This window comes from Populus trichocarpa, chromosome 3 (assembly GCF_000002775.5).
Source record: "Populus trichocarpa isolate Nisqually-1 chromosome 3, P.trichocarpa_v4.1, whole genome shotgun sequence".
NCBI classification, from domain to species: domain Eukaryota; kingdom Viridiplantae; phylum Streptophyta; class Magnoliopsida; order Malpighiales; family Salicaceae; genus Populus; species Populus trichocarpa.
In genome coordinates, this window is record NC_037287.2 from 21,518,466 (window position 1) to 21,532,068 (window position 13,603).

Here is a 13,603-nt window from a genome sequence, read left to right on the forward strand (position 1 = left end):
ATGAGCTAGTTTGTCTTATATTTTATTTAATTATAATTTGAAAGTGTGATAATAATTGTTTTTTAAATTATTTTTACTTATAAATATATTAAAATAATATTTTTATTTAAAAAAAAATTATTTTTTATATCAGCATATTAAAAATACATAAAAAATAATAATTTTAAAAGAAAACATTTTAAATGCAAAAACACATAAACTCCATATACTATATTAAAAATAAAGGCTAAAACATCAAAAAAAAAAAAAACACAAAATAAGTAACTCGTTTCCAATTTATGGAAGAAATCTTAAGTCGGTTATGGAGGGATTCGTTAAAATGGCAAGAAAATTATTCATTTAGCCTAAATGCATTGAATTCAAATCTCGCCATTGAATTCTTCTCCAAGAAGTGTATATCTACATTCATAGATGTAATAACAAGTTTGATTTTAAACATAGGTGCCGCAAAGATTCTTCAAAGATGATGTGTGTATAAATATTCTTGTCTCGTATAGGTAGTAAGGGATGTATGTAAACAGTCTATCTATATACTAATTGTCAAGTACTAGGAAAAGAGGCAATTTTAATGTACGGTCACATGATCGGTTGAAATTGTGTTTGTTTTTATTATAATTTTAAAAGTATTTGATTAATTAATATACTAAAAAAAAACATAGAAACTTTCATGAATCAAAAGCGATGAAGAGAAAATAAGGCACATCTAGACTAGAACACCATTCAGAATCACCATCTTGGAGCACTTTCCAGCAAATATATGCATGCAGGATACTCAGAATGATTAGAATCGTTGAAAGATAAAAACTTGACATGATTTAATGTTCAAAATGAGAGTTGTTGAGGATCTTGAACTATGGTGAGAATTAAGGATTTAATGATAGGAGCTGGATATCGAGCTGGTATTCAATGCAGAATGCCCCCATGCATGAAAGACCAGTCCTGCATATTCAACATTGAATAGGTACGAGTAAGGTTAGAGAAGAAGATGAATTTTGGCAGATTCATGCAGCATGGTCAGCATTGAATGATAGCTTAAAGCCTCTAGCTACTACAGAATGGGGAGAGACAGAGAGTTTGTAAAGAAAACGATGGCCACTTTCTTGCATTTCTCTGAACCTTCCCTCCTTTAACTGATCAGAATAACCTTAATTGTTCCTGGTTCGTCGAAAACTGGTACCAATAAATCAACAAAATTTTGGTTGTTCTCGTGCTTCGGGTTCCGTAAACATATACAACAAATGACCGAACAGGGACCAGAGTTTTGTGGGATTTTTCCTATATAAATGAGACCATGCATCATTTCTTTTGGATTGGTGCCCGATATTTAGTATATTTATGTTAGACTTTTCAGAGTGTAATGTAAATTTATTTTAAAAAAATCATCTGACATTTTAAATTTTTTAGTCGGAATGTGTTCATTCTCTTTAATTAAAATTAAATTTTCAATCCAAAGCAATGTATATGAGTCTCAAGTTTTATTGTGAAACATATGGCATCAAAACCAGCCCGATCGCAATCTGTGCAGTGAAGTCCCCTGTTCCGGCCTTGGGACGTGAAAATCAACTCTGATGCGAGTACCAAGCTAGCTGATGCTGGTCCCTCTAATGACTGAAAATGGGACGTGCAGGTCTGGGTTCTGCATGTGGTGAGAAATTTAAAAGGCAAATAATATAGTGGTGTCCATGCCTTCGGCCAGATGATGACCCATCCTACGGTCTGTTTGATTCAGAGGCGGTGTTTCAGATAAATAAATAAACAAAAAAAATCGTGTCTGTTTCTCACTCTGTACTTTTGATTTAATGATATTACTTGATTATCAGTAGTTTTTTATAAAAAAATTAATGAGTATATTCATTTAATTTTTTTGTGCTTTTTTTTATTTAGCTTCTTAAATTATAATTATTTTCCAAGTTAATTCTCAGTTGACAATCATTATCATTTATTATGCATTATGTATCGTTGCTGGGAGTGTTTTATGATAAAACTCGGGAAGAGAACTCAGAACTCCTCAACTCAGAGACCTAGTTTTTTCAGGTTGAGTTGCTGGATTCAATGCTGTCTCTGCCACATGTAAGGCTTCTTTTTTCTGGATTTTCCTTCTCCTTTTACTTGTACGATTGTTCCTTTTTCTTCCAGTACAATTCCCGCAAGAAAAACTCTCTGGTTGCCGATCTATAGGTGCGAGAAATCCTCCTCGCGTGAGGCCTTCAGCACCAGCCTATTGCCTGGAATTTCTGCTGCTGCTGATTTCTGGTCCACCCGGGTCCTCGTCATGTTCTTGCAGCCTGCGGGTGCTCTGTGATGATTTTCTTGTTTTATTTTTATTTTTATTTTGGGATACAAAAAGGGTCCAAGGCCCCATCTTTGTCTTTTACATTCTTTCATTTTTTTGCCAATGTTCACACTTCGAGTCACTAAATAAATAAATTTCACATCGTCACTTTCCATTTTAGGCACTTAAAGATAGTTTAGGATGTTGGGAATCAGTTACCGGCTGTTTTTTTTAAAAAAAATTTATTTAAAAATATATTAAAATAATATTTTTTATTTTTTAAAATTCATTTTTGATATTAATATATTAAAACAATTTAAAAATATAAAAAAAAATTAATTTTTCATGAAAAATAGGCTTAACCACTTGTTTTTTTTTGGAGCGAGCCCAAAGGGAGAAGAAAAATCAGTTGAAGAGATCACCTTAATTACCTTTTAAAGGAGCAACTTATGTGATATCATGAAGCCAGATTCTGCAGTTGACTGTTTTTGAGTACATTTTAGTGTACACAACTACACATACAACTCTCTTCCCTGCACTGTGTCAATGCATCAGCATGTTTAATTATGTGCTTGTTCATGTGGCTGCGTTGAGGGGAGGGGGGAAATGGACAAGAAGATGTCTATGCATCCATTCTCAAGCAGTAATACTTGATAGATCTGGTAATCCTATGCTTCTGCATTGTAGATACTGCTACTTTGTTGACAGTCTATCAGCTATAGAGTTGGTCAGCATGGAGTTATCTCTTCTTGTTCAAAAAAGATAAAAGGATATCTTGATCAGTGCCATGCCAAACTGGACTCAAGCCTTCTGACCCTTTAATTGTGGAATGCATGTTTGTGGTTTTGAACAAGATTTTTTGACTGATAACAGTGCTGTGGGAAACCCTGGGTTGTTCTCTAGCCACAGCTGAAATATTTTACCTAGGATTTGTATTGGAACAGCTGGATCTAGTTTGAAAAGTCCATGTACGATAATTTTCACTTTGATTTCTTGGCAGTTCTTAAATCTTAATCAACCCTAAAACAGACCTTGAATAATGAATCTGAGCACTGACATTCTCCACTCTTTTCACATGACAAACCCCATCTCAAAGGCTTGCAGTCCATGTGTTCCTGCACATTCTAGGTTGTTGGCAGAAAATGACATTTTAGCATCTTAATTAATTCATCATGCCGATCTTGAAAAATCTATCTTATTTTATATATACTCTACATTAAGGAATCTTAACTGGAAGCCATTAAGAAAATGGAAGAACCTGTCATGCATTCCGAGGAATGAAGGATTGGCAAAGCAATTTATCACTACTTAACTGGTCAGTTTTAGGTGAAGATGGCTGGGTTGTTGAGCTCTCTTTACAAAAAGTAAAGGGGCACCATGAAATGTGCACTGCCATTCATCCACCCACAAGCAACACTCATCATCCAGATAATCTTTTCTTTTTCCTGTTTTTTTTTTTCCTCGAATGAGAATATTCTTCAAACCTCACAGAGCTCCCTGGTCCTTTCCACCCTTCATTTCTCTACTTTTGTATTCTAAAGTGGAGGAACAAAGAGAAACTTGTGGCAAACTTGGATATTTTGAGGGGGCAAGATAGGAGAGAAGTTGATTCATTCATTAACAAGCCACTCCAAGGAGTGTTAACAAACAAATAGAAAAACAGAGAGAGCAAACAAAGGCCTGTTTCTTTTAGCTTTTTGAGAAACTTGGCCGCTTCCCCCAGCCACTTACAAGGAGAATCTTGGTGAAAAAACAAGAGTCAAAACTTCCCGCAGATGTCACATGTTTAGTAACCCAACCTAAAAGTAAAAACTAAAAAAAAAAGGTATACAAGAGAGGGAGAGGCATTGCACTAGGTTGAATGATACATAGGGAGAGAGAATGTGTGGGGTGAAAATGGGAGGGTGTTTTACTTCATGGACAGTTTTCATTTCTACCAGGCCCTCCATAATAAAAGTAACGGCCCCAATCCCCATTATTGCCAGTTTGAACATCATAGCAGTTAGATTTCTCAGTGAAGGTGCCAATCCCTTTAGGGGCCTTGAGATTGTTCGTGGAGTCAACAACTTGAATATTCCTGAAGTAACTTGCTTTACCAAACCCTTCCTCGGGGAAACGACCACTGCCCATTTGAGTGGAGGTGTGCCGACCATCAGGCTCTGAGTTCACCACCTCACCTCCCCACTCAATCATGGAAGCACTGTCTGCTAGGTATGAGAACAGGAAAGAAGGCCAATAACCCAGCACATAATCATTGCCGAATTGCATCCACCAGTGCCCCTCCTTTGGATCCTGCAGAAGTTCCAAAATAACCAAGTTAAATGGGTGCTTCAGCGAGCAACAGTATAGATAGGGAATAGGTGCGCAGCAGGCCTCCTGGGCAAGGCAGTAAAAATATATAGCTACAGTAGAAGTCAGGCCTTAAGCACTACCGTGGAAGGTAAATGGCATCTATTATTTCTGTATCAATGTCCTCTTATCAATTCAGTGAGTTGGAAAATCAATGATCATAGGATAATGCCAAAAGATTCTCAGCACCTGCACCACAATGATGTTCTGACACTCTGGCCTCTATTATATACATGAAAGTATATTCTAATATGGCCAAAGATGCATCTTCACATAAATTTGAACCATTAGAGCATCTGTTGCTCTAATTTTATCTTTGGCTCCTATATATTGAAAATCTTACTAACGACTTGGTCTTTAGCTATTCAACTTTGGGCTGAATGTGAATGTGAGGCCTTGGATTTTACCTTCCAGACAAGTATACTAATATCATATTGGGAATTGCGGTAGCCAGAAACAGGAGAGATGCTTGCACCCATTGCAATCTCACTGTTGATTTGAATGAAGCCTGAGCAAAGGAGATTGTAGCAACCCGTGGCTTGATATGCATCACTCTGATATTAGCGTAAGAAAAACAACTGAGTAAAATCTATTCGCTAATAATCCATGAAAATTATAAGATTGATTGGAGTCACAGGATTAGAAGCTCACAGTCCAGTAGGTGAAGAGCCTTGTGTTGTTATCACCATACAGATCTGGACTAACCTGTTTCCATTCACATTGCAAGCATTAAAATAATGGCAGATGTATGGTCTCCATTATAAAGTTCAATTATTTCTGGCCAGTATAGATGAAGTAGGATTAAACTAGTTGGGATAATACCTGCCAACCAGCTTCAATGCTATTGAGATCTTGACCAAAGGAACCTCCCAATATCCACAGCTGAGACAAGCTGAATTCATTAGGTTGTTGAATTTTGGGTTCCCATACGTTGATGGTTGCTTTTGCACCATAGTACTTATCCCCTTCCACATAAGCTATTGCATGCTAATCACCCCAAAGAAATTGCCACAGGAAAATGAGCATTTGAAACAAATAGAGCATGACAAAATCAAAAAAGTGGGTCGCTAAAGATACTTTTATATGACTTTCGATAAATTTATACGGTATAAAAGGAATAAAAGCAAGAAACTTTACCTGGTGGCCACTTTCATTGATGAGATCAGGATCTGCGGACCTCGGCTGGGGGATGGCTCTGTGCTTCTTCCTGCCATATCTTTTCACAGAGCTAGCTCTTAAAACATCATCCTCCTTTGTTCTTCTAATGGGTATAGTACCCTCGGGGCATTTATCATTCACATGCCACAGCTGAGTGATAGGATTTTTTCTTTCTTTGGATTCTGTAGACACCTTGCTATCATCAAAGACCCGCCCTTCTGGATGGTAACTAGGTCTCATCTAATTAACCAAAAAGAAACCCAAAACATAAAATCAGTAACAGCAAAAACCAAAAACATGAAAAAGGGATAAACTTTGAAGTAGTGACTGAAGAAGATGGACCTGAATCTTGTGGTCTTTGAGGTAGGGGTGATCAAAAGCTGGCTGATGAGACATGTGAACACAGTCAATTATATCCCCGTCTGGACTCTGTATAGCCATCAAAAATACAAGAGAGATAATGAGAAATCTTGCAGTAATACCCCGAATTTGTCAGCCCAACAAATTACCAAGTCATGCTAGGAGTTAAGTGTATCAGTGAGGTCTTGAGTCCACATGTACATGAAACTACAAGAGAAACCACAGTGCCCACTTGCATTTATGTTTTGCTTGCTTGCTGAGAAAAATGTAAAGTACCGAAAGCAATTAAAATTTGCAGTCTTGAGTAAATTCTTGCTTCTGTTGCTTTCTTTCTTGTTTCAATAACTCTCCAAAAAGGACATCATTATACGGAGAGAAAGAAAGAAAGAGAGGAGGAAAATCGTATATAACATCATTGCTGTTTCAAAACAATAAAATTTAAAAAAAAATCAAGAAATTTGATGGCCATCACAGAACAAAAAAAAGGAGATTTAATGAAATAACATTACATTCTTTACCCATTTTTTAGCAATGAGAAAATGCAAGAAACCGAAAGAAAATAAGTGTAGTAGCTAACCCCATAAATCCACTATTAGGCTTAACTTGAGTTAACTTCTTACACCATTTAGCAACCAGAGAGAAAAGAACACAGCTTTAGAAACACATTTTCCCTCGCTTTCTCAGTAAGCAAACAGAACTTTAAGGAGAGGGGAAAAGGTACCTCAATGCTTTTAACAGCTGGCTTGTTCAAGCGGTTCAAGTGTTTTTGAACCTCAAGTTTCTGTCTTGACACACTCAATCTAGCAGCGCAAGTTATTGAAATCAAACCCAATAAGCAAAAAACCAAAACCAACACTATGCTTCTGCTGAAATGAGCACCACCACCACATCCGCAAGAACCCATCTTCACTAAAAACAAAAGAAACCCAGAAAGAACCAGAGCAAAATCTCCCTTGTCCTACGCCCCTTTGATGCAGGTTAAAGCATAAGCATAGCAGCAACCACTACTACACTACCATGTAAGAGATAGAGGATGTGAAGGGAGCTTGAAAGACTCAAACTCTCTAAGTTATCTTCTTCAGCTTCTGCTTATCCTACGCCCCCCTTAGCTCCCCACTTAACTTTGAAGTGGGTCTCTCCTTGTTGTGCTCTGTTTCCAACAAAAAAGAAATCCAATTAAACTCAGCCCACCTCTCTCTCTAAAAGTAAAAAAAAAAAAACTTTCTTTTTTTTTTCTCTCTTAAAAAACTCTCGCCTTTCTTGTCACTCTCTCTCTCTCTCTCTCTCTCTCTCTCCTGTTTTTCATTAATAAACTCTGTCCCTTTTCCCTCTCCCATTAACAAATATAGCTTAAACCCCCCACTTCGGCTTTCCAATTTCCACCACTGGTCTATATTGAGGAAGAACGTATTTTTTTAGTTTTCTTGACTTATTATTTGTGCTTATTTTCTAATTTAAGAGCGAGGGGCAAGATAGGGATTATACAGGATTTGTTGGGGGTGGCGGTGGGAAAAAGGGGACAATGAGGTTCCTTTGTCTTTTTGAAAAGCCTGCTTTTCGGGACACCCCTTTTTGATTCCCCATTTTGCCCCACTTTCTGTTCAAAATTGATCCCCCACCACTTGCGAATTTCTTCAAATATATGGAATCGATTTCTTAGTTGATATGGAGAAAGAATAACGTTAATTCTCTCCCTTTTCTTTCTTGAAAGACCACTTTTTGAAAAGTTTAATCATTGGATTTGTAAGAGATATATATATCTTCGTTTGTCGACGCGTTTGAGTGTTTGTTTCTGTGGTGTAGAATGCTTTTTAGACTGAGAATTGTTTCGTAGAAAATAAAAAAGACCATCTAGTAATTTTAAAAATACTACGCCTAAATTATACCAAACACACAGAACAGTTGATGAGAGTAAAAGGGCCATGAGATTACTACCATGATCAAGTGCTTGCTTCCCCAGAACTCAATCACGCCAATAATAACCATTGAATAGATTATATATTACCACCATTGTATTCCACATGAAAAATCATTAGATTCATGATTGTAAAATCACAGCAAGACCACTGGGTTCCCCGCTGCCATGGAGTGCCGAGGGGAAGGAAAAGGTGAGACTCTGTTTCTCGAGTCTAACCATACATGCCCACTACACTGACCGCTCAACGAACTAATTAATTGAATTCCCCCCTCCCTTGATTGGGTGGATATAGGCATGTCTTCCATCGCCATATCATTACTCCCCTTGAATGTTATCTATCTCCACTCAGTCGAGAATAAATCTTATTTTAAACTGTAATAAGAACTTTAATTTCTAAAAGACTACAATATCGAATACCCTCATAGGCGGTGGAGCCATTTAGGTGGTGTTTTGTTACTGCTTTGAAACGGAAGAGATGAAAACAATAGGGGTAGAAAAGACATGTTACATGTCATTTTTTTATGTAGAAATTTACTGTAAAATTACCCTGAAAATACATTTATTTTATGTTTTTATATACTCATATTAAGAATGAATCTTTTATATAATAAAAAAATACTTTGAAAACGAGAGTTCTCTTACTCCTAAATATATATATATATATATATTTCTGACTGTTTTGTGTCTGTACGTTTTATCTTGAAATACTAATTAAAAGAAGCGGCATTGTTCTTTCTCGCACATAACATTCCGTGTATTTATTTAACCATTGTCAAACGGAAGGAGAGGGGGGAAAAGATATTCCAAAGCATCTTTACTGTGGACAATAATACATCCCAGAGAATCGAATCGTTTGCAGACACCTTGGCGTCCCATCCACGTTCGTGTTTTTTATGCTAATATCCTCGACAAGGATCCTTCTTTTCTTATCATAATGTTGATTTCCCTGTAATAAATAAAATAAACCACACCATGGCCTGCGCGGTCCATGTCAAGTTTTAAGGGGATGGTGGCCCTGAAACCCTAGAAACAACCCACTGAACACACCAGAACAGAAGGTGTTGAGATTCAACATTATAAAACAATGTTGGGATAGGGCACCATTTATAAAAAAAGATGTTGTTGTTCTAGTGGCTCCGAAGAACACTTTGTAAAAACATGGTCGTTGTTGTTTTCATTGCCAGAAAAATTGCAAGATCTTTTATTGGTTTATTCATCTCCAAACTACACAAACACCCAATATCCCACCACCCAATATATATATATATAAAAAAAGAGCTCAATGTACAACAATTAAAGCATCCAATCCATTGTAGAAGAACACAAGCTCGCATGCATGCATGGATTTTAAATTCTTAAGATTTAGGATTTAGGATCTCGAGATATCATCTCGTGTCCTACGTTCATATTTCAGTGTGTGTAATATATATATATATATATATATATATATATATATATATATATATATATATCATGTTCTCATCGATTACACGTAACGGATTGCGTTTCTCTACATTTGAAACCACACATGAAAAAAAAACATGATTTTCATGTTCTTATTCCGGTGGACCGTGGTAGCAAAACATCCATGATTTTCAAATCTATTTGTTATTACTGGGTTTTTTAAAAAAATTATTTTTTTATTTCAAATTAATTTATTTTAAGTATTTTTTTTATTGTTTTGATATGCTAATATAAAAATAAATTTTAAAAAATCAAAAAATATTATTTTAAAATATTATTAAATAAAAAATAATCAGCCACAGCATTCGTCTCTACTCTCTACCTGTGCTCTTTTTTTTTTTTCCGATCATAAAATCTCATTTAAGGAAGAACACATAGAATCCAGCTTTAGGGGAGTAGTGGTAATTAATCCCAGGTATGAGGTAAATGGGGCAAGACAAGGGATTGATCGCACCTGACCATGCTAGAATCAGTGGGCACCCACCTTGCTGCACCCTTTGCTGGCTCCCCTCCTACTTTGCCAATCCTCTGAGGTGAGGTGATGTGACGTGTTGTGTTGTGTTTTTACCCTTTTACTATTCCAGTCCGAAATTTTATTAAGCTTTTATCTTTTAAAAATGATTCTGAAAAGATTTTTTTATTTTTTTATTAAATTGTTTAGATATACGTATTTTAGAGTGAAAAATAATTTAAAAATAATTGTTATTATAATATTAAAAAGATACTATAATATGTTGATGTGAAAAATAAATTTTTAAAAATAAAAAATATTATTTTAATATATATTTAAATAAAATATATTTTAAAAAATATAATACACTGTAAAAAGTTAAAAACAACTAAACATTAGATTGATATCATTTTGTTTATTTGTTTTTAAAGATTAATAGATGAAGATAAATAGGCATATTGTTGCGCTGGCACCTCCATTTTCGCACCCAACGGATAAATACTTGAATGGGAGGTAATTTTTGAATGATAACAGTGAAGTTGGCCATTTATGGTAATTAGAGAGACCAAACAGGGATTCTTCTTCCCAAGGAAAGAGTCCTCTCTGCCTTCAGCCCCTCGTTTTCTCCCCACCAAGGCAGTGGCCGAGGCAGAGCAGTAGCTGTTATGTCCCTTTAACGCCCTCACTTCCCTCACGCGCCCCTCATTTTTTACTACACAATCGCCACTCGTTATAAAAATTTTAATGTATTAATTTATTTAAATTAAAAAATATATTTGAATAACAATATCCACGCACTATTAAATACACATTGAGAACTCAAACCTTTAAATTAAAATGAAATATTCATTAAGAAATAAAAAAATTATTTTGAGTCGATAAAGGTAGGATACCCGGGCTTTGGCTCGGTTAGTATTCAAATTTATTAAAAACATTCGGTCCGAGTTGAGTTTGGGATCAGCAAATAACCGGGTCGACTATACATCATAGTACACAAACGAAGTGACGTGTACCGAGAAATCAAACGCAATGGTGTGGAGGCCGTAGAACGTGTGGCAGCAACAGGATCCGTACACGTGTAACAGACTCGTGCAAAGAGAGTTGAAAATTGAAAAATCAGGCGCCCGTGAGTAAACGGCACACGTCACGAGGAAACCAGGGCAGAAACGGAAGAAAATATAAGGAGAGGATTGAGAACTGAAGGTAAAAGGACGTAAGAGAAGAGAATCCAATGGGAAAAGAAAACGGTGACCAAGTCATCATTAAGCAACCGTACCAACCAGTATTTATTGTTATTAAAGCATTAAATTATGACTTTATCAACTAATTGTCATAATTAAAACCGATTAATGTTGCGAGAACGGTAGAAGATGAAGGTTTTGATCACTTGGGTTGGGTCTACGACAAGATTATATAAATGATTACTCTTATAAACTACTAGTAAATGTTCAAATTAGATCGGGCAAGTGATTATTACTTGCAATTTTCATGAGGAAAGTTATTGCATTGTTTATCGATCTTTCATGATTAGAAATGAAACTTGATATTTGAGTTAATTTTATTTACTAAGGTTTTTTATATTCATTACTTTTATTTTGAATTTTATTTCAGTATCTTTAATATTTTTAAGTTTTAGATTGTTTTCTAGTTGAGGTAGATTATTATAACATATTTAAAGATTTTATAAACCTTTTTAAGATACTTTATTTAAATTTAAGATAATAAAATTATAAATTATAAATTTACATCTTTATTTTTTTTTTATTAAAATTCTTGTGTTTTTTATGTTATCGTTATCCTACTAGTTCTCATCTACGTTGTCCAGCTTTTACCTTGTTTATTTTTTAAAAAAATAATTTTTGGTCAAAAATATATAACTTTGAATATTTTTTAAAAATAAATAGTCAGTTAGTATTGGTTCTCCTTACTTGTGATACGGTCCTTGAACCCGAGTTAATCATTAGATGGAATTTTCCAACTATAATAATTTGAATCATTAATTCTAGCAAGGGAATAGTAATTAGACCACGGGGTCAATGTAAAACGTGGGTATCCGTGGTTGGATCGATCGGTAATGGCATGCTACCAATTATCATATCACATTTAAGAATTGTCAAAGCTCTTCAAATATTGCTACTCAACCACAGGATTCGTAAGACATGTCAATAAATCCATTCTCTCGATGTATGAAATATTTTAAATAAAATAAAATTAATATTACTCGTGAGAGAATAAAACATCTCAAGGAGGAGGAGGTTGATGGCACGAATCCCTCAAGAATGTCATTCTTTCAAAGCATGATTTTTTCAAATATTTTATTCTCTAAAAAAAAATGTGTTTAACTCTTAGAATATATTCAATTTTTTTTTACAAAAATTAAAAATAAAATCATTGATTAAATCTCGTCCGAGTAACGGTTTGATCCCTCAACAAGGCGGGGCCAGGAGGATCAAAACAATGGTAATTCGAGTGAATAGATTAAAAAATAAAAAAAAGGAATTATTTTTTATCCAGTTGATGATGATGAAATTTACACTTACACGAGGTAGATGAACAAACCCTTGTCTTGTACACGACACGAGTGAAACACATGCACGGATACATACATGTGTATTGCTGTGTGTTTCTTCTGTCTGCTTGCATGACAGATCCATGGAATGGGTGGGCCCCTGTGAGGGACTGTTACATGGCTCTCTTGTTCATTTCCATGACATGGCACGTGGCCATCCCTGCACGCATCATCATCATCTGTTTGATTTGTGCATGATTCCGGCCCCACTCCCTCCAAAATTGCATGTGTGTGATTGGCCCCCCTTTATAAAGCTCATTTATGTTGTGTCCCTCTTCTCCCCTGTACAAATTAGTGCTCCTGAACAAATATTAGAGCTCAATTCTTAATACTTGATTATTGTTTTAAGATAATAAAAACGTGTTTATATGTATTTTTTATTCCATTACATGTTTATAAGTTGGAAGATGAAAAGAAATAAAATAATTAGAGGAGATGTCGCTATTGTGGGTTTAGTTACAAGATCACCATTCATCTAAACAGCCAGCCAATGTTGCTGTCACACCCCACGCACGCATGTCCATCACTCTTCGAGGTTTCTTTTTATTTGAAATAATTAAATAAAAAGGTCAATTTCCCATCAATTAAATATTTGGACATTGGTTGTTGTTGTTGTTTTCCCTTTGGCCCATTAGGTTCTTTCGAATTTGTAATAGCTACACCTCAAAAATATATACAAAAGCAATATGGATTATCAGCTAGGGTATCCAAATGTCATCTGCATATTAATCTGGGCTAGTTTAATTATTTACTTTTTTTAACTGTACGGTAAAAATATTTTTCGCCTTTTGATTTAGGGATTTTTGTGTATTTTCCAATTGAATTACATAGTTAATTATTGACTCTACCCTTCAGAGCTAAAAATTATTGACCTTGCTAAAAATGACTTTTTTGTCTCTGCACATTTTTTTAACAGTTAAATTACGTATATAATCTTTGACTAAAAAAATAAGGCTGCCTGGAAGGGCATTTTAGTCTTTACAAATTAGTTTTATGTAATATTCATATGCGTTGGGTCCTATTTAGTAAATTTCATATTTAAAATATAAATAAATTAATTAA

General features: G+C 35.1%; 1 protein-coding gene across 1 annotated transcript; it reads right to left on the reverse strand.

Moving 5' to 3' along the window:
- Positions 1-3,868: 3,868 nt before the first annotated feature.
- Positions 3,869-7,484, reverse strand: LOC7461352 (uncharacterized). The gene is made up of 7 exons (XM_002303954.4): positions 6,861-7,484; positions 6,122-6,208; positions 5,759-6,019; positions 5,444-5,608; positions 5,273-5,326; positions 5,029-5,175; positions 3,869-4,564 (listed from the first exon to the last, which is right to left on the reverse strand). The coding sequence occupies exons 1-7, from the start codon at positions 7,041-7,043 to the stop codon at positions 4,187-4,189; spliced, it is 1,275 nt and encodes a 424-aa protein (XP_002303990.1). The 5' UTR covers positions 7,044-7,484; the 3' UTR covers positions 3,869-4,186.
- Between the last annotated feature and the right edge of the window lie 6,119 nt (positions 7,485-13,603).